The 22,762-nt window shown below is 52.5% G+C and overlaps 2 protein-coding genes across 6 annotated transcripts; both read right to left on the bottom strand.

The window, feature by feature from the left end:
• Positions 1-2,832: 2,832 nt before the first annotated feature.
• On the bottom strand, positions 2,833-8,146 carry HEMGN (hemogen). 4 transcript variants are annotated; one of them, XM_035902312.1, is made up of 4 exons: positions 7,937-8,139; positions 4,831-4,924; positions 4,114-4,382; positions 2,833-3,063 (listed from the first exon to the last, which is right to left on the bottom strand). In XM_035902312.1, the coding sequence occupies exons 1-4, from the start codon at positions 8,016-8,018 to the stop codon at positions 2,957-2,959; spliced, it is 552 nt and encodes a 183-aa protein (XP_035758205.1). In that variant the 5' UTR covers positions 8,019-8,139; the 3' UTR covers positions 2,833-2,956. The 4 variants fall into 4 exon arrangements, with proteins under 4 accessions (XP_035758205.1, XP_035758202.1, XP_035758203.1 ...); XM_035902309.1 differs by lacking the exon at positions 2,833-3,063 and adding an exon at positions 3,291-3,452 and having other exon boundaries at positions 7,937-8,146; XM_035902310.1 differs by lacking the exon at positions 2,833-3,063 and adding an exon at positions 3,291-3,452 and having other exon boundaries at positions 4,843-4,924; positions 7,937-8,146.
• Positions 8,147-14,672: 6,526 nt separating this feature from the next.
• Positions 14,673-21,955, bottom strand: SPINK4 (serine peptidase inhibitor Kazal type 4). Of its 2 annotated transcripts, none has more exons than XM_035902313.1 (4): positions 20,452-21,955; positions 16,719-16,753; positions 16,276-16,388; positions 14,673-14,821 (listed from the first exon to the last, which is right to left on the bottom strand). In XM_035902313.1, the coding sequence occupies exons 1-4, from the start codon at positions 20,594-20,596 to the stop codon at positions 14,767-14,769; spliced, it is 348 nt and encodes a 115-aa protein (XP_035758206.1). In that variant the 5' UTR covers positions 20,597-21,955; the 3' UTR covers positions 14,673-14,766. The 2 variants fall into 2 exon arrangements, with proteins under 2 accessions (XP_035758206.1, XP_035758207.1); XM_035902314.1 differs by lacking the exon at positions 20,452-21,955 and adding an exon at positions 17,757-18,222.
• Between the last annotated feature and the right edge of the window lie 807 nt (positions 21,956-22,762).

Here is a 22,762-nt window from a genome sequence, read left to right as displayed (position 1 = left end):
CCTTGGTTTGCATAGCTCAGGTTTCAGAGTGTCCTGGAAGAACCTCACGCAGCCCTTTCACTAGTACGGCACAGCAAGGAGGAGAGCATTGTGTCAGGCAGTGACCCCACTCCCTGTGCTGGCCCCATAGCTCAGAAGCCTTCTCCCTGCACCTGCTCTTCATCACCAAGAAGGCTACGGCCAAATAAAAGTCTCTGACCTCCCCCAGCGTTCCCCTTCATGTCAGACACAGACCCCAACCCCACTTGTCATCCCAGAGGGTGAAAATTTCCTTTATTAGACGCTCTGCTAATGGCCCTGGGTAAAGACATCTCTCCAGGGCTCAGGAAGGAGGGAAGGGAGGGAGAAGGTGACACATTGCATCTACAAAACAGCAGCCTCCCTCCCCTAGATACAGCCGCCCTTGCCAGCCCGTCCCCAGCTCTATTCAGACAGCAGGACCTACCTCAGGGATGCTCATGGGCTCCCAAGAATCCAGCTCTGCACCTGAACACATACGTATAAGCAACAGCTCTGTTATCTGTCCTCTCGTCAGAGAAAGAAACAGTGGATTGCGAGTGAAAGTGCTGGTAAGGAGGGCTCTATCTTTCCCTTGGTTATTTTGCGATAAGATTTATTGCTTGCAGGCACACCTTTCTTACTGGCTGCCAAAGAAGCCAGTTAGAGTGACAGCAGCTCTAAGACAGAGCGTGCTGTACCCAGGGTGAGTCCAGGACCTTGTGGCCACCAAAGGCATCTCCAGGGGGATGGACAGAGGTGCTGTCTCTGGTTCCTGCGAGCCTCTGCCCACAGGGAGGTCCCTAGCCCTCGCGGCACAGGGTCAGCACCACTGGCACCCGTGTGTGTTTCAGCAATGAGCACTGCCCTGTGTTCACAGAGATCTCACCCTGCCAGGTCTTCACTACCTCCTACAGCTCCACTTCAACACCGGAGAAGGGGGACATGGTTGTTTTGTGCCCTCCTTGACCGACAGGGGTTGTGAGATGAGTCTAAATCCTCCCCAGGAGTTGCTTCTCCCCAAAATCTAGTGAGCTCTGGGAACCAGGTGAGCCTAAATGTCTGCAAGCATGGAGATGGGCAGAGCAGCTGATTCCCCCTCCCTGCCAACACTGCAGAGGGTTGGAGAGCTGACAAGACCCACCAGCTCTTGCTGGCCTCTACCACAGCACGTGTGGGGCTCCTCCAGGGCTCCTGGCCTGCCAGGCAGCAGCAGACCCTGTGGCCCAGCCTCCTTGCAACATGGTGTGGACACCACACTTGCAGGAGGACCCCAGCACAGCTTTTGTGATGGTGCTCAACCATAACATGTCCTCCTGCCTCTGGCTCCCCTTCAGGCCAGCGCAGCCTCATCTGCCTTCACCCAATGCTTTGGTCTGGGGTCAGCATCCTCTCTGGCTACAGCTACCTCCATGCTACAGGGGTTCCGCAAGGCCCTCAGGTTTTACCTTAACTTTTGGGGTTATGAACGAGGTTTGGATAGTTCATGGCAGTAGGTGAGCAATCTCGCTCTGCTCCCACCGGTATCAGTCACTCAAGGGGAGAGCAAAACCTTGCATTAGCTGAGATGTTTGTGGAGACCAGCTCAGTGCCAGGACACCTGTGTAGGGAGACCCGGCCCGTCAGGAGCTGCCCACGGGGAGTGGACTGCATTTGTTTGATTATGGGGCTGCTGGATGCTCTCTGCTTTTATGCCCACCAGGTGCTCTAGAGCTTGTGGTGATGTAACTACAGCGGTCATCCCAGGATTTCGGGGTGGGGAGGCTGTGCTAAGTGCTTGTGAGCCCTTGCCCCTCATGTGATTTCCCTGGGGCCAAAGCAGGGGAGGGTGCCAGTGATATCCATCTTGTCGCTGGAGAGACGGTGTTACTGGTGTCACCGGTGAGATGTCACGTCTGCTGAGACGCAGAGCCTGCAGGGCTCCGGGACAGCAGCAACGTCACCGCAGACACAAAAAATCCATAAATGCCCCAAATCAAGAGTGACCTCAGGGCCTGGCCTGGGAGACAGGCCCTTGGTAAGACAGGTAATGGCAATAGAGACCTCCACCCCACCCCAAGAGGAGAAAGACTCCATGTCAGGGTATTACAGGAACATAAGAGACCCACTGCCCCTGTCAGGCATGGGAGAGAAGACCGCAAGACATGAAATGTGGGAAGAGAGGGAGGATGCCTCATTCCTTCCTGGCTTCAGAAGAAATCCTGGGTGCGCGCCTGGGGAGCCAGGGACACAGCAGCTGTGCAGAGTGGCCCCTGTCTTTGCCCCAAATGGCGTTTTCCTGACAAAAGTGCATGGTTCAGCCACGTCTCAGCCTGTCACATTCAGCTGTTTCCAACCACCTTTTGTTTGCCTAACGCAGAGGCTCAGCGAGGTCAGAGTGAGGTTGTCCAGAAACTGAAAACAAAACGGTTTCCAGGCTTTAGGAAAGCAAGCTGCTTACCAGGGAGGAAAGAGAAAGACCATGAGAAAGACCTTCAGACTGAAGATAATAACACAAGGGGCTGTAGGGTTTATTGGGTGAAGGAAGAAGCCCAAGGCGGGCAGCTCCAGCCAGCTAAAAAACAGGGTGGGTTTCAGCTTCGCAAATGCCACTTGCATTTCAGCAAATCAGAAATGCTTTTCAGAAACACGGATGGATGCTGGCCTGTACGCTTAAACTGCGGCGTGGTGGGGCACCGTGCAGCCCCCCGTGGGACCACCACCCAGGTGAAACAGCCTGCCAGCAGAGAGGGCAGATCATGAGCTGCAGGCAGCAGGCAACTCCCGAAGGACTGCCTTTGCGCAGGCGACTGCCTTCCCCCTCATTCTAACCTGAAAGAAGCACGGGAAGCAGAGTGACCAGGAGAGTGTGTGCTTTATTACTCACAAGGAAGGTGCTGGTTAAAATCACTCTGCAAGTACTTGTTGAAGTTTTTCAGGCAGAAGTCAAAACACTAAAAAATAATCCCCAAACAGAAAATTAAAATAGTTGTGTGCTGTATTTGTTATCCTGGTGGTCATTTTCCAGAGGAGTATTCAAAGCTTCTGGTATTTCTGCTTCTGCTGGTTTCAGCACCTCCTCTTCACCTATAAGGCACGTAAGAGACAGATCATTTCATATTGGGGGGCTCTCATGCATTGCCCCTCCATGTCGTGCTAAAGCCCCCGTGGCCAGGCTCCTGCGATTGTCTGTGGTGTTAGGTAGCTCCTGGTGGCCTGCCTGCTTTACAAAGGGCACGGCAGTCCCATGGAGTGGAGGGGAGTTGGGAGAAGGTAAAGCCCCAGTGGGTTTAAAGGCAGGAGGCAAACACAGCCCTGATGCTTGCCCATTTCAAGATCTCAGGGCTGGGAGCTGGACTGGTCTGATGTGCCCCAGTCAGCCCCAGTCTCCAAGATGCAGAATGATAGTTTTCCATGGCATGAGGGCATTGCACACCTTGCAATGACAGGCCTCTTCTCCCCTGGAACACACATTGCTGGAAATGCAGTAATCAGGGGTCAGGGGATGCTCACCTCCTCTGAAGCAGATCCTAGGTTTTCCTGGGTTTGAATTAACCTGCATGCCTGCATGCTTGGCCCACTGACTGCTAAAGTAAATGTGCTCTCCTCTTACCACACCAGATCTGGGAGCAACTCCTGCTGGCCCAAGCTGTGTTAGCTGTAAATGTACTTACCGAGCCCAGATGGCAATCTGCTGTTCAGAGCAGCTTAGTGCCCTCCATGCCTCAGTCCTGGCAGGTCCCAAAGGGGTAGTCCCCTGCAGACACCTACCCCTTGCCCTAGTGACCACCTTTCCCTCCCCCCCCATGCTGGGGCCAGCCCCCAAACCTGGTGGGCTGCAGACAGCCTGTGTCCAGGCTTTGGCTCTCCCTGACCAGCCCTGGCCTCAAGAGACCGCATCTTCTTTCCACAGCATCTCTGCCATAACCTGAATCTTGGCAGAACCAAGAGGTGTCCATAGGACAAGGAGCTATTTAGGACCAGGGAAGTCAAATTTGGTGGGGTAAGGGCCCGAGCCCTAGTGGTACCATGGGCTGGTGGTTGATAAGGTGGGCAACCTTGGCTGACAGCCCTCAAGAGGCAGAACTCCACTGCCCCCCGAGCCCCCCCAGGGCCAGCAGCTCTCCGGCAGCTCACCCATGGGATCCTGGCACCCGGCTACCAGCTCCTCCTCCACTGGTCCTGGTTGCATCCCACTGACCAGGTCCTGGATGGTCAGCATGGACGGCTGTTCTTGCACTGGCTCAGGCGGTGCTGGCCCGGAGGGTGCTGGCTCAGCCTCCTCCTGTGAGTCGGGCTGGGAGGCTGGCTCTGGTTCTGGCTCCAGGCTGGGCTCCACTGCTAGCTGGCGGCCCCGTCCTCTCCTGGCTCCTCTGCCTCTCCTTTGCCTTTTGCTCTTCTGCTCCCTGCAGAGGATTTCACAGGGGTGAAGAGTTGGGCATGGGCAGAGGACTTTCCCTCCTGCCCCAAAGATGCTTTGCTGGGCCCCTGGCTGTAATCACAAGCCAGTCTGTTGCAGCAGAAGCTGCACTTCTGCAACCCTCCTCCTCAGACCCGCATGGCAGCCTCCTGTGGCCGCACTGGGGAGGCAGGAGCTTGGGGACCAAATTTTTCCCTGGCTCTATACTGTGGTTGAGGATTGCTTGCCACCCAATCTCCCACCTAGGTAACCCACGCCCCATCCGTCTCTAACCCCCAACGCCTGCTGAAACCTTCAGCACCTACTGGCTGCAGGTCACCTTTCCCCACTGAAGACTGGGGCCCAGCTGGGCTCTGTCCTCGTGCAAAGATGGAGGTGCTGGGCTCAGGTTAAGTGCACCAAGAAAATGACAATAGAGCATAAGCAAGATTTACTTCAGAACCCACTGAATCGAGTCTTTCTCTTGAGCTTCTGCCTTTCTTTTCCGGAGCAGCTCCCGGTCTCTCAAGCGGCGGGTGATGATGACATCTACAAGGACAAATTGAGTGCTAACATGATATTCTGGCCAAGGGACAATTCAATCCCTCCCCACCTGGTGACAGAGCACTGATGCAAGGGTCTGTGCTCTTTCTGACATGAAGCGTGTCTTTATACAAAACTGCTTGGGCGCCGCCCTTCCAGCTCAGCCTGAGCGGGTAGGATCTGATGACGCACCACCAAAAGCTCCCAGGCTCCTGCACTGAAAGCTACTCTAAATTTCTACCTGCAGTTTTGTTCCTGCTGCTGCAGCCTTGGGGTGGCCCTTGTCCAACCTACTCAGCACTGGAGGGACCTGGGGCCTGATGGAAGCACAGGGCAGGCTTCCCGCGCCACCAGGATACCATGAAATCCTTTGGCCAGACGTCACTGCAGGCTGCAAGATAGTTTTTTGTGTTTGCTCCCTTTTCCCCAGATAGCTGCAACTGGCCAGAGCTGTGATTAAGATGTTCGTCTAATGAACTAACTGAGGAGAAAGCCTTCCCCTGCAGAACAGCCAGCCCTACAACATAAGAACAGGTCTGGGGGGACAAGGGAGTGAGCCAGAGGGCACAGGCTTTCCCCTACACAGATGCTCATGAGTATTAGGCTGAGAGCCTGCAGGAGATGGTGACCCAGCCAGAGACCAGAACTGGCCTAGTACAACCTGCTGGGGGTGAGGAGACCAGTCACGAAGACCACGTAAGCAGCCTCAAGCTGGTCTGCAGCTATGAGGAAGACCATGGCAGGGCTGAAGACAGACTTGACTCACGTGAGAAAGCTCCAATGCTGACTTCACCATTTGGGCAAGATGTGCAGGTTACCTCCAGCCACCAGGAGAAGCGGGCAAACCCCAGGTCCCAGTCACCCTCTTGCAATGCCTTCTCAGGCCAAGGTAAGCTGTGCTCATTTCACTGGCTGCAAAGGGTCCCAAATGGCTTCCTGAGGCAAAGACATCTCAGCCATCTACACCTGGACAAATGAATTCCTGAACTTCGATGAAGACAGCACTGAACTTCCTCCCCCATGCCTTTGCCCTAACAGACAACATCCCTGATGATGTGGCAATAGGTTTTGTGGTTTCGGATCCAGTCAGCCATGAATTTTCTAGCTTGGACTCCAGCCTGTGATAATAAAGTTGTGGCTTAGATCAAGTAGCACGACACTGCTCCCTTGAGACAAAAGGCGTTGCTCAGGAGCAACACCACTTCCCCGGGGCCCAGAGGGAGCAGGGACTCTTCCCACGCATACACTGATGAGGTCACAAAAGCACTGATTTTCATAGTTTCAACAAAACCCACGCAATGAAAAAGCAAAACTACGACCTGCTCCTTCCAGATGTAATCAGATCCAGTTCCTTCCACAAAAAGCCTCATCTTACATTAAAGTATTAGGTCAAATCAGTGAAGAATGGTCATTTTCTCAATCCCTTGTCCAGCTGGGAGAACTGGCAAGGTGAGAAGGCCTTCTGAGGCTGAGCTAGGAGTACAGCTCTTGTATCCCAGATGTCTGTTAAATGGAAGAAAAACGATGGTCCAGGACAGAAAAAAGCAAAACTGACAGCAGGACCGAACCTCTACCCAAAATAGATCTTTACACAAGACACTTCTGACAATTAATAATAATCTTGCAGAATTTTTGCTTTCTCTGTGCACCCCTAAAAAGAGTCTGGCTCTCCCTTCTCCGTAAACCCTGCTAGGCAGAGGATGACTGCAATGAGATCGCCCTCTCAGCCTTCTCTTTTCCTGGCTGAACAAGCCTGGTTTCCTCTGCCTGTCCTCATATGTCATCTGCTCAGCCTTTAGCAGTCTTGGTGGCCCTGCACCGGACTCATCCCAGTGTGCCTTTGCCTTTCCTGTGCTGAGTTGCCCAAATCTGGGTGTGGTATTCCAAGTGCTGGCTAATAATAACAATAGCCACCACCACAACCACAAAATAAAAAAGAATCCTACTTCCTGTTGTTGGCTATTAGTTTTTCTGTTCTTTTATTGCTCTTTCTTGCATGGCAGTTCCAGGAGCCCCTTTTGCTCTGATCACAGTAGAGCCATACTGGAGAAGACAGCTCCTCCACTAAAAAAATTCCAGCCTAACCAGGCCAAAGAGAAGGGGCACAGCAGGATGTCATACAGATGTGAAGGCCATGACAGCAGCCGAGTTTCTCAGTCATGGCAGGGGCATCTCAGCATGATGAGGGATGGTGTCAGCCTCTGAGACGAAAAAACCTGCGGTTGGACTGCACAAGGCACAGCTGAGTAGACATCCCCCAAACAGGAGGCTGTTCCCTGATTGTGAAGCAGTATCAGAGGCAGCAGGGCACAGCCAGCAGGAGAAGACTCTACTGTCCACATAGCAAAAGGCAGGAAGCTGCCTGGGAAGATGAGGTTACAAGTGGAGGTAGCAGGATCTGCACAGGCCTTCAGTTTAACTGCTGACGTGTATAATCCCTTGCACATCACTTTGCAGCCAAGGCAACTTTCCCTTTCAGAATGTCTTGTGAGATGTAAAAGCATTTTTAGCTGCTTGCAATCAGTCTCCTTCCCAACCCACCCTAAGCAAATTGTTTTGCACAGGTAGCAAACACCCCTCATTCACTTCTAACTGGTCCGAGAGAGCACTCCCACAGCCACTCCAAAGCTGTCTGTCACCTGCTGGCACTAGGCAGGAAAGATCACAGTAACACATCTGCATCCTGATGAAAAACTACTTAGCAGAGAACACAAAGATACAGCAATGAAATGAAAAGAAAGAAAATCCATCAAGCTAAGAGAACAATGAGACAGTATTGCCAGTCTGCAGACAATATATAGATGCGGCCTGAGGGACTTTGCGCTCTGAGTTGAAAGCCTTTATAGGTGCTTCTGCCTTTGAGATCTGAAGCACCACACAGAAAAAGCCACCTATACTTGCAGTTAAATGTGTATCGTCCATCCCCCAAACATTAACTCCTCTGTTAGAAACCACTGGTGACAAAGATCATTCTCTCCTCTCTCCAAAAACTCAAGTTAGGAGTGGTCTCATCGTTACCTGGCACAGCATACTCCTCACGGGCTGCAGAGGGTGGCAGGGAAGAGTCCGAATAACCATGGTCTTTGCCTACACTCTCCATTGCTCTTTGCAGTTTTAGGTAGAAAACGGCTTAGTTCCCTGGGAATGGCATCTGGAGATGCCGGTGCAGCATAATGAGAGCTTGAAAAAAATGCAGACTGCCCGCCCAGAACATCTTATCTGGCCAGGCCACTAGCAGGGCAATAATATTCTCCTTATCAGACTGCGAAGGTGTGTGAGTCGCTGCCCAGGATCTACTGTGTAGTTTGCAAAACATGGTAGTGCTTTTATACAGCAAATAATTCCACTTCAGATAGGAAATTTACACTTGCTGCTGTTAAGCTGTGACTCAAATGCCCTCCTTTATAGTAGAGAGAAGCAGGACGGCAGGGCAGGGTGCAGCACTGCCTCGCTGCTGGTTTCCAGAGTGAGATGCAATGAGGTGTTGTCAGCCCTTGAGGACCCCTCGTGAGGTCTGAAACGGGATGTATGCTGTTTGAAAGGCATTTCCACAAGACTCTAGCAGTGCTGGTGGCAAGGGACCTCTGTCTCCACTCCAATCCCCCTCACAGCAGGACTGCCTGCTGCATGAGGTCAGGTTGGCTGTGGCATCATATGCTTTGGAAACCCCCAAGACAAATTCATGTGACCTGCCCAAGGGCTGCACTGCCTTCATAGGAAATCCAGGCAAAATAATGAATCCATACCGGAACTCCAGCCAAGGGCCTGTGCGTGTCTGGGACTGCCCAAAGGCTTGTTGGTCCAGTACCCAGTGGATCAAGGCTTCGAGCAAAGCACTTACCTCATGAAGCAGGATCGCAATGGGCAGCCCCAGTAAAACCAGTGGGAAGACCCAGCTGGTCCCTTGCTCCCACTGGAGGATGTCCCTTAGTGGTTGCACCTAGCTCCTTGTTACCTGTTGCAGCCCCAGACCCTCACAGTGTGCAGGCTCATGCAGCCTCTGTAGACCCATCTTCAGGACCAGTACAGCTGTGAAGGGGAAGCTTCTGCTTGGTACAGTGGGTCCTGCAATCCTGCTCCCTTCTCTGCAGTCTTCATGGCTGGGCACCCCGGTCCGTCTTCCTTGGTTTCCTGCATGTGAGATGAGGTGGGAATCCTGGCCTCCTCCACAAACTGCCTTCAGAGTTTCCCATGCTGGGATAAGACAGAAAAGCTTAAGATTATACCTGCCCATAACATTTCTGCTGGACCTGAGACACATCATCATTTTGGCCAGTTTCTAACACACTTGGTGCCAGAATATTTAGGATTCAGCTTCTACCAGCACTTTTCTCCATGAGATACTCAACTGCTTATGAGACCACCTCTGGTGAGGTGCTAGTGTGCTTAACACACTTCCCCCCCTCCTCCCCAAATGAATTCAAAGTGGCTCCAAGGTTGGTAGAAGAACTTGACAATGTGTCTACCCCCAGGTCTTCTGTGAATAGCTCGCCTTTCGTAGCAGGGATGATCCCACCTCATTGCACAGTCCCAAGACTTGCCCTGGAGCAGAGCAGCTCCTCAGGGCTGAGCAGATCTGGCCTGCCTCCAGTTCTTGCCAGGCTTTTGGTGTTTTTTTTTAATGTACAGCCTTTGTTCTCTGCAAGTTCTCTCTCTAGGTCCCTGGAAGCTCCAGAGTTTGAAATTTTGGGGGGTGTGTGTGTTCTTAAGTTGTAACCTGGGGTTCCATGGGCATCTCTGCTCCCTTTCTGTTTATCCCTTGAGTTACCACTTAGCTCTAGGGATCCTCCTCTGTGTCCACTGCAGATTACATGGTACCTCCAGATAGGTGGGGCAGGTTTAACAGCCCCAAAAGAAGCAGCAGGGTGGTGGGAGCAGAGCAGATATGGGAAGGCTCTGATACGGGAGGATGGGCCAGGAGCATGGATGGCATAAAGAGATGTGAGGCTTCCAAGTCATTCACAGGGGGAGTTTCTTGTAGCTCAGTCACAAGTGAAGACCAGGTGTCCCATGCTGGTGAGGGTGTCCACATTCCAGCACTGTGTAATGCTGCACAGCCCTGGGTGTCACCCTGCCTCACACAGATGTCCTGAAAACTCTATCTTGCAGGATGATCTACCATGTAATGGCAGTGCTTGGGGAGGAGGAAAACATATCACAACTTGAATACTGTGTTCAGTTTTGGGCCCCTCATGACAGGAAAATCATTGAGGTGCTGGAGGGCATCCAAAGCAGGGCAAGGAAGCTCATGAGGTGTCTGGAGCACAAGTCCCGTGAGGAACAGCTGAAGGGACTGGGGTAGTTCAGACTGGAGAAGAGGAAGCTGAGGGGAGACCTTACTGCTCCCTACAATGACCTGACAGGAGGGTGTAATGAGGTGGGTGTTGGTCTCTTCTGCCAAGTAAAAAAAAAAAAGCGATAAGATGAAGGGACATGACCTCAAGTTGTGCCAAGGGAGGTTTAGATTAGATTTTAGGAAAAATTTCTTCACCAAAAGGTTGTCAAGCATTTGCACAAGATGCCCAAGGGTGTGGTTGAGTCCCCAGCCCTGGAGGAATTTAAAAGATGGGTAGATGTGGTGCTTAGGGACATGGTTTAGTGGTGGACTTGGCAATGTTAAGTTAACGGTTGGACTTGATGATCTTAAAGGTGTTTTCTAACCTAAATGATTCTATTCTATGATTCTGTATGTCTGTTCGTTGAGGGACATCACATCTGGAAGGGCTCTCACAAAGAGCTTCGTATATTCTGGGCTGCTTGCAGGTGGCATGACACATGGAAGAAAGGGTGGAAATCCCCGGGTGTTTCAGTGCTCCATGGGAACTGGGTGAATGCTCAGACTGTGGCTAACTCAGCTTCTCACACCCCACATCTCCTCAGTCGCTCCAAAGCCTGGTGAGGTCTGATAAATCACTCTTGACGCAGCAAAACATTGCCATATGACACTGTGGAGCTGGTACTCTGAGTGTTTCTGCATTCCAGCCACTTTCTAGCTGGGTAGAAACCAACAATTTGTAAAGAACTTTTGTAAAAGAAGGAGTCGTCGTGCCCTCAAAGTCTTTAGAGATGGTTAATGGAATAGATGGGCTTTAAAATCTCACAGAGCCTGTGTTTGCATCTCTCAGGACTGACATCCCTGTAAAGATTTGGCTTTGTGTGTGAATTACTTTAAATCCAAAGGAAGTGATTTTATTATGCCATGGGAAGGCTTTGGTGATGGATAGCAGTGTGGAAATTACAGACTCCACTGCCTAGCTTTGAGCTGTCTTTGCTTTAAAGTAGAGGGACTGAGAGGCAGAAACTCGCCCGCAATGCCAGGGACACTGGACTTGTTTTAGAGCCTGGTGTTGCTTCCCTGTCCCCCACCAGCACCAGCAATACAGCAGACTCTTCTCCAGCAGAGCTCCATAGCAGATGTGGCCAAAGCTGCATCCCCTTTGCTGTGGGTGAATTTGGGCAAGTAGGTTAAACTTTCTGGACAGTTGCATGAGCTGTTGCAGCTGGACACTTTACAGAGTGCCAGGCACTGCTGCCCTCCCTTTTCTCTCCACATTTCAGTTCAGCTAGCCCTGGGCCGCCTTCACTGATGCATCCAGTTTCCTAGGTGAGGACCTGGAGGAGCTCAACCAGGTGTCTAGCAACCCGAGCAGCTCCCAAGTCACAGACTCCTTGTGTGTCACTGGAGCTGCTCGGTAGGGGAGCACCCCCAAGCTTGGGTACATCTCACCATGCTGGTCCCCTACATGGCTTTCACTACCCAAAAGCCCTGGGAATGCTTTGTCCAAGGGACAGCTGGACCTAGGGCTGGATCCTGCCACCGGCCCTGTCTCCTGGTACTGTTGGGACTGCTGTCACTGCAGACACAGCCACACCAGGCTTTGGATCTATGTATAAATTCAAAGCTCTTCACAAGCAGCAATGCTATCTCTGTTTACACCCGTCTGGCATTGCTATTGCGAGGCAATATCCAGAGACCTGCCTATCCCTCCCTGCAGTCAGGGACACAGCCCTGAACCCAAGGTTATCTAGGGGATCAACATGGGCAGCTGGAGGAGCTACACCACTGTCACTCCAGCAGGGTGTCAGGACATTTCCTCCAGTTCTGCTTTGTATGACAATAACAGAGAAGCAATTTTCAGGCTTGTCCTTCACTCCCTGACTTGAGGCAGGTTTGGGGGCAACTTGCCTGGTTACAACATGCTTCTCTGGGAGCAGGACTACTGGTAGCTCCATGTGATGATGTATGGTGCCTGTGAAAGCAGGTGATCCCTTCCTCCCCTGCCTTGACTGAAATATGAAAAGGTGGGAAACGGATAAATTCAACAGGCAAAACTGTATGCAAAACTGCAAATCCATGTGTGTACCCCCTGCCACAGACCAGTGCATTGCAGGCGTCTTGCTGTCCACCAGCTGCCTCCCAAGTCTTGCCTGACCTTGCCAGATACAGATCCGCCAGGGTCTCTGCACCAGTCTGGACCTAGCCATCCTGCACCGGCCCCTGAGTCATTCCCTTCGCCTCCCCTCAGTCTGCTACTTCAGCCATGTGAAATAAACAGGCAAGTCCACCAGTTCCTGGGGAGGACAGGTATCTCTGAATTCACTCTGTGTAGAGTCAGTGCTGACCGTGCCCTGAGGCCGCCCACACCTTGACCTTGCAGGTCTGGCCCTCAGCTCTGCAGTTTCTGAATAAACACTCCCCGTTGTGCTGGAGGCATGCAGTTTCCCTCTTCAGAAGAGCCCCCAAATTGTCTGTGTTGTTTTTTCCTAGCCTCTGCAAATAAATAGCGATGGCTCTCAGGGGATACACAGCGATGGGCTGCAGCCACTCTGCCTGCACGGCTCGAGCTGCTGTGTGGGGCTGAGGTGCCGGTGCCCTCACCCTGGGGAGAAGGGGTCCCAGTTATCGACCATGCTATGCTGGGCATAACCTTCCCCTCAGCCCTGGCAGAGAGCTGGGACGGAGCTGGCCAAATACATCCTGCCTGCAGCTGGGTTGGCAGCAGCAGGAGCAGAAAACCCTAGGGGAGACGAGCAATGCATTTGTGTTGTTTACCATGGAAATGTTTTGGGGGTGATAACCCCACCAAAGCCCTTCCCCGTGGTGCAGGGGAGACACCATCTGGAGGTCTGCACAGAAGGCAAGACAGCAACACACAGCCAGACCACTTCTCCCTCACTACCTGAGGACTGGTAGGGGGCGAATGGGCTTGCAGAGCCCCAGGACAAACGAACAGAAGGTGTAATAGCAGCAGCTGGGGGCAGGTGGGCAAGCTGTGCCCACTCCTCTGCACCAGTGGAAAGGGTCCAGGGAAGGAAAACAGAGACAATTAAAGCTCTGGACAACTCTGAGCAACTAGCAAGGCTAGGACTTTTCAGCCTGGGGAAGAGCTTTTAACGAGAGAAAAGCTTTTAATTACAGCAGCCATCTCTGGGCCAGAAGACAGTGGAAGCCAGGTCAGGGGGATCTCTCATCTGACCAAGCATGGCTGTTTTATCCTCCTCAATACTATTTTGAGCTGCCACATTAAATCTATCAGCAATGGCTTTGTCGTGCATTACGGTGCTGTGGTGTCCCACCTGGTGGTTCCAGGAAGGTGCAGAACTGGGAGAGGTGCGTGGGGATGGGTTATGTGACCAGCTGGCAAAGCACAGTGGCCATGACACTGACACAGCTCCCGGATTCACAAGGTGGTCACTGACTTCAGGGAGCTCGCTTGACCATACAGTGCATCCCGGACCCTTACCCAGATGCCTGCAAAATGAGTCAGGTGAGTAGAGTAGCAAAGTCAGACCAGCATGATCCCTGTGGGTGAGCACAGGCCTGCCCTTGGTGCGTATCAGTTCACACTGAAGCACTTTTCAGAGGAAAAAGCTGATCAGGAATCTCAGACAGTCATTCTGTAGAAACACAACTGCTGATGCAGCACTGAAGTGAATTCAGGAGGCAAGTCCTGGATTAGCCAGTGCCCTCTGATCTCTGCCACTGCAAGCAAAGGGCATACCCAACTTGTACCACCTCATTGCAGATATTTCATGAAAGGTGAGTTGTGTCCCATCTGGTAGAAGTGGGAGGCGAACATGCAGAGGGAGCCCCAGGGACTGCTGATGCACACTTACAGTGTTACCTTGGTTGTGCCCTGCCACAGTCCCAAAGATGGTCCTGACACCAGGAGCAACCTAGACCTGAAATTTGGCAACCAGCTGGGAACCTCCAGTTCCCAGAGAGCATTTCTGGGTAGTTATTTCAGTTTGGAGGTTGCTCTCCAGTGCTGGAGCAGAGATCCCTGAACATTTCCCATGCTCCCATGTGTAGTCTGGGCCGATTCCTGTTGTGAAAAGCTCTTAGATAAAAGCTGAATAACACCTAAGAGGAGAAGTGCAGATATTACGGTTTTCACTTTATATCAACTCTGGAAGCCGTGGTGTTTAGTAGGGAGCCAGGGAGTTATCTTCTCCCACACTGAAGAAACTTTACTTTCCCTTTGCTAAATTGCCTCCTACAGAAAAAAAAACTGCACTTGTTCAGCACCTTCTTCCCCGGGATCTGTGTGTTTCTTGCTACTCCCACATGGCCTTTCTCACAGGAACGTGGGTGAAATAATGCAGCACAGAGCCCTGGTTTGTGATGTGCATTTGATATTAATGTTTTGACTGTATGCTTTCAGTAGCCCTTTGTGGGAAATGGCTTGTGCTGTTTTCTCTCAGCTTTGCATAAAAAAGTGTTGTTGAGATAAGATTGTGCATGTCATTTTATTATTCACCATTGCTAATTTAAATGTGCAATCAGCACAAAGCACACAGGATCAATTAATCACCTGCTTCTAGGCTCAGAAAAGCTACCAGAAAGCTCAGATATCTTGACACACCCCATCTTTCAAAATCCGTATGTCTTGCCTGGTTTTCCTAGAATAATATAGGAAAAAAGAGTTAGAGCTCAAAAAAATACTCCCTAAGTCATACTTTGGCTCCCATCCAGCCCATGGAATGAAGCTGACTATGATAAAATTGGCTTGCTCCTTTTGCTGTCTGAAAAGCTGAGGTGACTGCAAGTCATCCTGGCCCACAGGTGTCCCCTCCCTGGCCATGCAGCACTGGTGGTGTGTCTCCAGCCCAACCTGCTTGCAGCAAGGCTGTCCCAGCGTGAGGTTATGGTGGCCATGGCTCTGCCTAAGCCCTAGACACCCCTCCCTAAGGATGGAGAACACACATCCCCGCCTCCCTAGTGCACCACCCTCTTGGGGAAAGGGTTTACCCCATGTCCAACCTGCACCCTCTGGGGCTGCTGCTTGTGGCTGTTGCCCTGCATTGCATCTCCTGCTACCACCAAGAAGAGTGTGGCTCCATCCCATTTGCAAGCATATGCTGCTGCTAGATCCCCCCAAGCCTCCCCTTCCCAGACCATCTGGACACAGCTCCTCCACACCTCCTTGCAGCTTCCCTTCACAAGCTGGTCACCCCCCTCCTCCTGCAGCCCAGCACACATTTTGTGTTATTTGCCATGCAAGTGTACTGCCGACCTGTGTTCAACCTGATTTTCACCCTCAGTCCCTTTCTGGCAGAAACCCCTGCTCAGTCACTTCCCAACCTGGGTAAAAATCACTGCCCCAAAGCAACCCTTGTGCTTCTCATGAGGTCCCTCTTGCCCTTAGTCCTCAAGTTTATGGTGGCACCTTTAGTGTGAAGTTCTGCCAAAACAGCCATGAGGCACATAACTGGGCATCTGCATTCGCAGAGGTCCCTTTGAAGGACTTACTGGTGCTATTTGACTGTCTGGACTAGATGCCTAGTCGGCCTTTTTGCCTGTCTAAGTTCAACTCTTCCTTTTCTAATTGCAGGCAGCACAGACCGTGGGACCTTCCCCCACCCTCTACGGAGCATCTGGTTTGTTGCCAGCTTGCAGGCACTCATGTTGGAGGGTGTCCTGGCTGCGGATTCCTGACTTCACCTTCTGGATCTGCTGATCATGCAGGCACAGGGTGGTCTGATTGAGCAAGCTGATCCAATGGATGAATACTCAGCTCTTCTGTGGGATTAGTCCACTGCCAACACAATGAGCTAAATCCCTCAGCCTGCAGCTGCACGGTAGTCACTGAATGTGGTGCCAGGGATGGGGCAGGAACCTGCAGGCAAGGGCTGGGGGCACAGGCACTATCCACAGGCACTGCCAGCACAGGAGGGTGAAGCTCACAGGCTTCACAGCCCAGCACCTGGCTCAGCTGACATGAAAAATTCCTCTTCCACTTTGCTGGCAGGAACATGCGTGCCTCCTGTCCCTCATGATGGTATGCCACAAGCACCCAGTTTCAGACTGGCCAAAATTAGACCCTTGGAGGTCTCTGCCAAGGGCATGAGCTTACATTTGCTGCACACAGAGCTGGCATTCATTGGCATAGGTGTTCCCGTCGGTCCCACAGACAGGCAAGTGCAGGAGGGGGCAGGCCTGCAACTCAACCATGTCTCCACACACTGGCTGGAAAGGAGAAACCATAGCACACGTTTCAGGGCCAGCAGCACCCTCTCCTCCTCCCACAGCATCTGGGCAGGAGCAAGTGTCACTGGTGACCTGGTTCCCTCTGCCCTGGACATGTTCATGGTGTGAACACACAGTGGGAAAGCGGGGAGCAGAGGCCACCACATCCCTCAGTGGGACTCACAAACCTGGGCTTTGGTGCATGTTTGATGCTGAAGCACCAATACCTATGAGGCTGGGGATGATTTCTGGGAGCAGCCTTTCTCCCAAGTACGCCAAGCACTAAATCCCATCTCAGGCCATGAACAAGGAAAACCAGAAACTTCTTACCCTTCTCAGGCCATTCCCTTCATTCAGCTCTGCCCCTGGAACAGAGGAGAGACCCGTGAGCGTGGCATGCCTGTGACCGGCGGCAGGAGCAGAAGGCTTCGACAGAGGGTCACATCCAAACCAAAGGGAAGGCAGGGTTGTGCAGGGCCTGCTCAGGACCCAGATCAGTTGTGTGGTTTTCGTGAGGGGGCGATCAGCTTGCTGCATGCCACCCCCGCACCGTCCCAGCAGCACGGTGCACAGGCTCCATTGGCAGCTGAGCCATGTGGGACAAAGCTGGGAATGCCTGTTCCCACCCCTTAATCCCTCTCCTGACAGCTCTCTCTCCCAGTCTCTGGACCAGGAGCCCCACAGAGCATCCAACACATCCCAGGAAATGTGAACCCATGCAGTGCTGCAGGGGGACGTGGGGCATCTTCAGGGGGCTGAGGCTGGGTGACGTTGCACAGCTGGACAACAGCCATCCCCAGGGAAAGCTGCATGTGGTGGGTTCCTTTTCTGCAGTCAGGCAGAGCCGCAGCGACAGTTCACAGCCTGTCTGTGTGGTGCACGAATGTCCTGGGAGTGTGAGGGCTAACACTCGGGCTGCTGCAGAACCACCACTACCTGCACCTAGGTAGCACCAGTTTCCCAGAGCCTACAAAGAACTGCTTCCCACCTGAGTATTCTGAGCATGTAGTGCTCTTGCAAAGGCTTGCAGATCTTCTTGGAGGCAGGAATAACAGTAGCTACCACCTCAGTGTACTCCTGTCCTCCCAGACCCTGGTTCCCATTCGCATCACAGGCTGACCCCTGTCCCGTCCCTCTCCCAATGCAATATGGCCACCAAACCAGCCCGTAACCCTTTCCCAAACTGCTAATAATACACGGTGTGTCCCAGTCCTTCCCCACTGTGTTGCTGCTGTGTTTGCTTGCCCTCCCCACCTTCTCTCCAAACCGGAGTTTCTGGGTCTTTCTGCCCTCCCACCCATTTTTGGTCCCTCCATGGTTCCCAGCCCACCACCAAAGAGCTGGCTGCTGGCAGCAGAGCAGGCTTACCGACAGCAGTGACGAGAGTCACCAGTGCCACCACCACCACCAGCTCCCTCGCAGGCATGGTCAGTTCAGGTGCACACGCTCGTGCACCTCGCTCGGTTCATGGCTGCCTTTATAGGGGAGGGCACTGGCTTATCTCAGCAGTGCTGGGAAAAGCAGCAGCATTTTGAGCAGTGTTTGATCTGCGCTGGGAACAACTGGACTGTGCACCCAGAGGGATCACTTTGGTGCTCTCGTGCAGCTGATAAGCCACCCCTGTGCCACTTACCAGCTGCAGGTGCCAGCACTGGGGGCCGCTTTACAATCCCTTTGCTCTCTAGTCTGGTTTGGCTCTCTAGTCTGCCACTCCACTCCAGCCAGCCAGCTTACCACTGGATATATCTCACCTGAACCAGCCCTCAAGCTTTGCAGCTGCTGTTCTTCATATGTGACAGGTATCTCCAATTGGGTTCATAGAATCGTAGAATCGCAGAATCATAGAATACCAGGTTGGAAGGGACCTCAAGGATCATCTGGTCCAACCTTTCTAGGCAAGAGCACGGTCTAGACAAGATGGCCCAGCACCCTGTCCAGCTCCGTCTTGAAAGTGTCCAGTGTGGCGGAGTCAACCACTCCCCTGGGGAGATTATTCCAATGGTTGACTGTTCTCATGGTGAAAAATTTTCCTCTTGTCATGTTCAGTCAGAATCTCCTCAGGCTGAGCTAAACCCAGTTCTCTCAGCCTGTCCTCATATGGCAGGCTTCCCAGTCCTTTGATTATCTTGGTGGCCCTTCTCTGGACCCCCTCCAGCCTGTTCACCTCTTTTTTGTATAGCAGGGACCGGAACTGTAACACAGTATTCCAGATGTGGCCTGACAAGCACTGAGTAGAGTGGGATAATGACTTCTTTATCTCTGCTGGTGATGCCTTTTTTGATGCAACCCAGCATCTTCTTGGCCGCAGCAGCACTCATATTGAGCTTCCTGTCCACCAGGGCCCTCAGGTCCCTTTCCACAGAGCTGCTCACCAGCTGGGTGGATCCCAGCCTGTGGTGCACTCCTGGATTGTGTTTTCCCAGGTGCAAGACCTTACACTTGTCAGTGTTGAACTTCATAAACCTTGCTAGCCCACTCTTCCAGCCTATCCAGATCTTCCTTCAGGGTGGCTTTCCCGGAGTGTCTACTTCCCCACTCAATTTGGTGTCACTTCCCCACTCAATTTGGTGTCGTCTGCAAACTTCATCAGGCTACACTCGATCCCATCATCCAGATCACTTATGAAGATATTGAATAACATTGGGCCCAATATCGACCCCTGGGGGACCCCACTTGTGACGGGTTGCCAGTTAGAAAAAGAGCTATTTACCACCACCCTTTGAGTGTGGCCTGCCAGCCAATTCCCCACCCACCACACAGACCACTTGTCTAGGCCATAACACATCAATTTCTCCAGGAGGAGGCCATGGGGAACAGTATCAAAAGCCTTGGAGAATGTAGACAATGTCCACCACTTGCCCCATGTCAACTGAGCAGGTCACTTGATTGTAGAAGGCCACCACATTTGTCAAGCACAATCTACCCTTAGTAAAGCCATGTTGGCTTTTCCCAATCACGTGGTTCATTTGACTTGCAATAGCCCCCACCAGGATTTGCTCCATAACTTTCCCGGGGACTGAAGTAAGACTGATGGGCCTATAATTTCCTGTATCTCCCTTGAGCCCTTCTTATAGATAGGGGTAACCTTTGCCTTCCTCCAGTCCTCTAGAACATCCCCCAATCTCCACGACTTCCCAAAGATTATGGAGAGTGGCCTCACAATGACATCCATATGACCATCCTCACTGCCTCTTTCTGAGAAGCTGAATTTTCCACATCTGTCCCCACCTCCCTTTGGTGAGTCAAAATCAATTGGTGAAAGGTGAAGGATGGAAAACAGGACCACTGGATGGAAAGTTGGTGTCATAGCTGAAGGCTACTATTGACCAAAAACCAGAAGGCCTCCACCCTGGGACGGGATGGGAGGTGCTGGCAGGGGGTAGGTGTCCTACAGAAATGACCAGTGGGCTGGGAGAGCTCCAGGCACCCACAGCATGCACGTTTGCACTTGCTGAGGAGCTGACCATGACCGTGCTCAGGACATTTCTTCCCCACAGTGTCACCTGAGGCTTAGGAAGGTACACGCTGGTCCCAGCCGGCTGACTCAAGAGGGAACGGCTTGGTGAGCATCCTCCATGGCCAGAGGCACGCAGGCCTTGCATGAGGCTGCTTTCATCCTTGCCCTTGGGAGGTCCTTCCACTGAAATCAGCAGGGGTGTGAACAGGTTTTGGGAGGGGGGAAGGTGACCAATTCAGGGTTCCCCTTGCAGAACCATTCCTCTACTCTGCCGAGGTGGCTGTGCACATGTTTTATATTCCCTCTTCAGGAAGTTTACACAGTTCAATAACCTTTGGCTTTTATTATTATTCCACTTTGGAAATCCCTCAACTAAAGTAAATATTTAACTGCGTTAGCAGTTGTTCCCGAGGCACATGGGGGCCCATTGGGCTTGTTTAGTCTAGTACAGGGGAGGCCAAGGGGGGATCTGATAGCAGCCTACAACTGCTGGAAGGGCAGCTGATGGAGCCAACTTCTTGGTAGTGCCAGATGACAGAATGAAAGCAACAGGCACAAACTGCAGCCCTGAGATGTTCAGGTTGGCAGTTAGGAAAGAAACCTTACCCTGGAGGGTGAGGAACCCAGACCAGCAGGGAGGTGGGAGATCTCCATCTTTGGTGGGCTGTGTACAAAGCCACGGATGCCCTGACCAAGCCCTGCTGTGGATGAGGTTTGGTGGGAGAGCCCTGGAGGGCCCTGCCATCACCATGTTGGGTCCTGGGGACACAGCAGATCTCACTTTCTGGCACAAGCAGATACAGTTCCTGAGGCACTCACCTTGCAAATCTGGTCCCAGCCAAACTCAACTATGTGGACAACATAGGGCTACCTCTTGCAAACTGTTCTCACACCAACACTCAGCACAGCCCCAGATGAGGGCTATCATGGGCCTTTATGGTCTTCTTCAACATTCTTACTACCACCTGATGGTAATGCCTCCAGTGTCACTGCTCTGGATAACAATGCTGTGCTGGCCCCAAGCATGGCCTGGCTCTTTGGGTCATACTGGTGGCAACACGGGAGTGATGGGCTGAGGCTGTGCAGCTAGGATTGCTCTCCTTGGGTGGAGAATGGCAGGAAAAGTCCACATCCCCTTGGTGCCAGAGGCAGCAGGTCATGTGGTGCTGGGGAAAAGCTGTTGGTCAATATGAGGCTTGATCTTCCTCCACCTGGTTCCTCAGTGGTATTCAAATGCCGCTGCCTTCACAGAGCAAGTTAAAATGACATGCTAAGAGATGACAAAGGGGAAATCACCTCTTACAAACTGTTTTTGTCTTTTCCATGCTTTTTTTCTCAAGCCCAGGCTTGCAGCCCCTGATGAAAGTCCTGCTTTCTGTCCCCCTCAAAGAGGACGTGGGGAAATTCTTCCTCTGGTGGGACAGGATGTTTTCTGGTGGCTGCTTGCCTGCACATTGGCCACAGAGCTCCAGCTATGTCTGAGACAGTCACACATTTGAGCCCGGGCTTTCCTCCTCTGCACTGCTGGTATCACAAAGTGGGGGACCCTTCTGCTGTCCCTGGTGGGTCCCTGGCTCCCAGCAGCACATGGGGGAACTCCACCCCATCCCCCACATCTAGGGCTGCCCGTGGACTCGCCTCTGGCTTCTCCTGGGGCAGGAACAAGGGTGCTGGCTCTGCTGCCTCCTCCCCGCACCCCTGCCGGCTGCAGCCCTCCAAGGAGGGCAGGAGGGGCAGGTATGAAGGTCCTGGGCTTGCCTGCAGAGCTAGAGACTTCATCTCACTCACTGCCAGCAAGGCAGAGAAGCTCTGCTGGAGACAACAGTGACGAGGAAGGAGATTTCTACTTCCAAACCCGATCTCACGCTTGTTCCCCCGCGGGGTGTCCCCTACCCTTGTATTTGTTCCCACACACTCACTGGTACCCACCAGCCTGTGCCCATGATGCCTGCCTGGGATCTCTCATTGCATCATGAGTCCTTATGACGCCTTTGCCTCCCGGGTGGCCGTGGCACTGTTTGCAGACTTTCCATCTGGCTGGGCACAGATGACAGGAAGCCAAGCCATGTTGCATCACATTGCTCTTGCTCCACATCTGCCTGGTGGCCTTATCTGTGGTGTGGCCTTGGTGTCGTCACTGCTCCACCCAGAAGCTGCCGGTTCCTTGCTGTTATCTGTTTATTGCCTTTCCCGGATGTCACGGCTGCCCTTAGCCTCCTGGATTGCTGTGCTAGCACTGATATTTTAATTCCTGTTCTGCCGCTCCTCCCAGGGCTTTTGCATACCAGAAAATGCCAGGGTCACTCAAACACCACAGTACCCTGGGAGCAGGCGTGCATGGTACCTCATGCAGCCCAAGCCCAGAGCTTGCAGTCTATCCTCTCATTGCATGAGAGGGCAAGTCAAAAAGAGGAGGGCAAGTACCACACTCATTTTCATCCTTAGCTCCCTCCCTGCCTCAAGATGGGTTTTACAGAGACGATGATAGTCTCTGTTCTGCCTCTCCGCTCACCCTGAGGTTTGCCCAGGAGCAGAAGGATGAAGGACTGATTTGTTCTTCTCCCTTGCACACAGAAAAAGCAGAGATGGAGGTGTCCAGAGGCTTTCTTTTGGGTATACAGGGGAGCCATAAACCTTACATCTGAGGAGGTTTCCCTGTGTAACAGGGGCAGGGATCAGCATCACCATTTCCCACCATTATTACTGCGGTTAAATACTCCCATGCGACAGGCAGTGAGCAATGCCCATTATTTCTTCGAAGGCTCAAAAATTTCGCAGTGATACCATCAGCTGCAAGAGCACAAGACAGGGTGAGTACACAGATGAGTCCTCCTACCTGCTGATGCTCCCACCAGTGGAGGGGACAGGCATCGATCTGGAGAAGATCAGAGCTTCCCACAAAGCCAGACTGTGTGCT

This window comes from Egretta garzetta, unplaced genomic scaffold (assembly GCF_000687185.1).
Source record: "Egretta garzetta isolate BGI_Z169 unplaced genomic scaffold, ASM68718v1 scaffold709, whole genome shotgun sequence".
Taxonomy (NCBI): Eukaryota; Metazoa; Chordata; class Aves; order Pelecaniformes; family Ardeidae; genus Egretta; species Egretta garzetta.
This window is presented reverse-complemented; position numbering and strand designations above follow the sequence as displayed.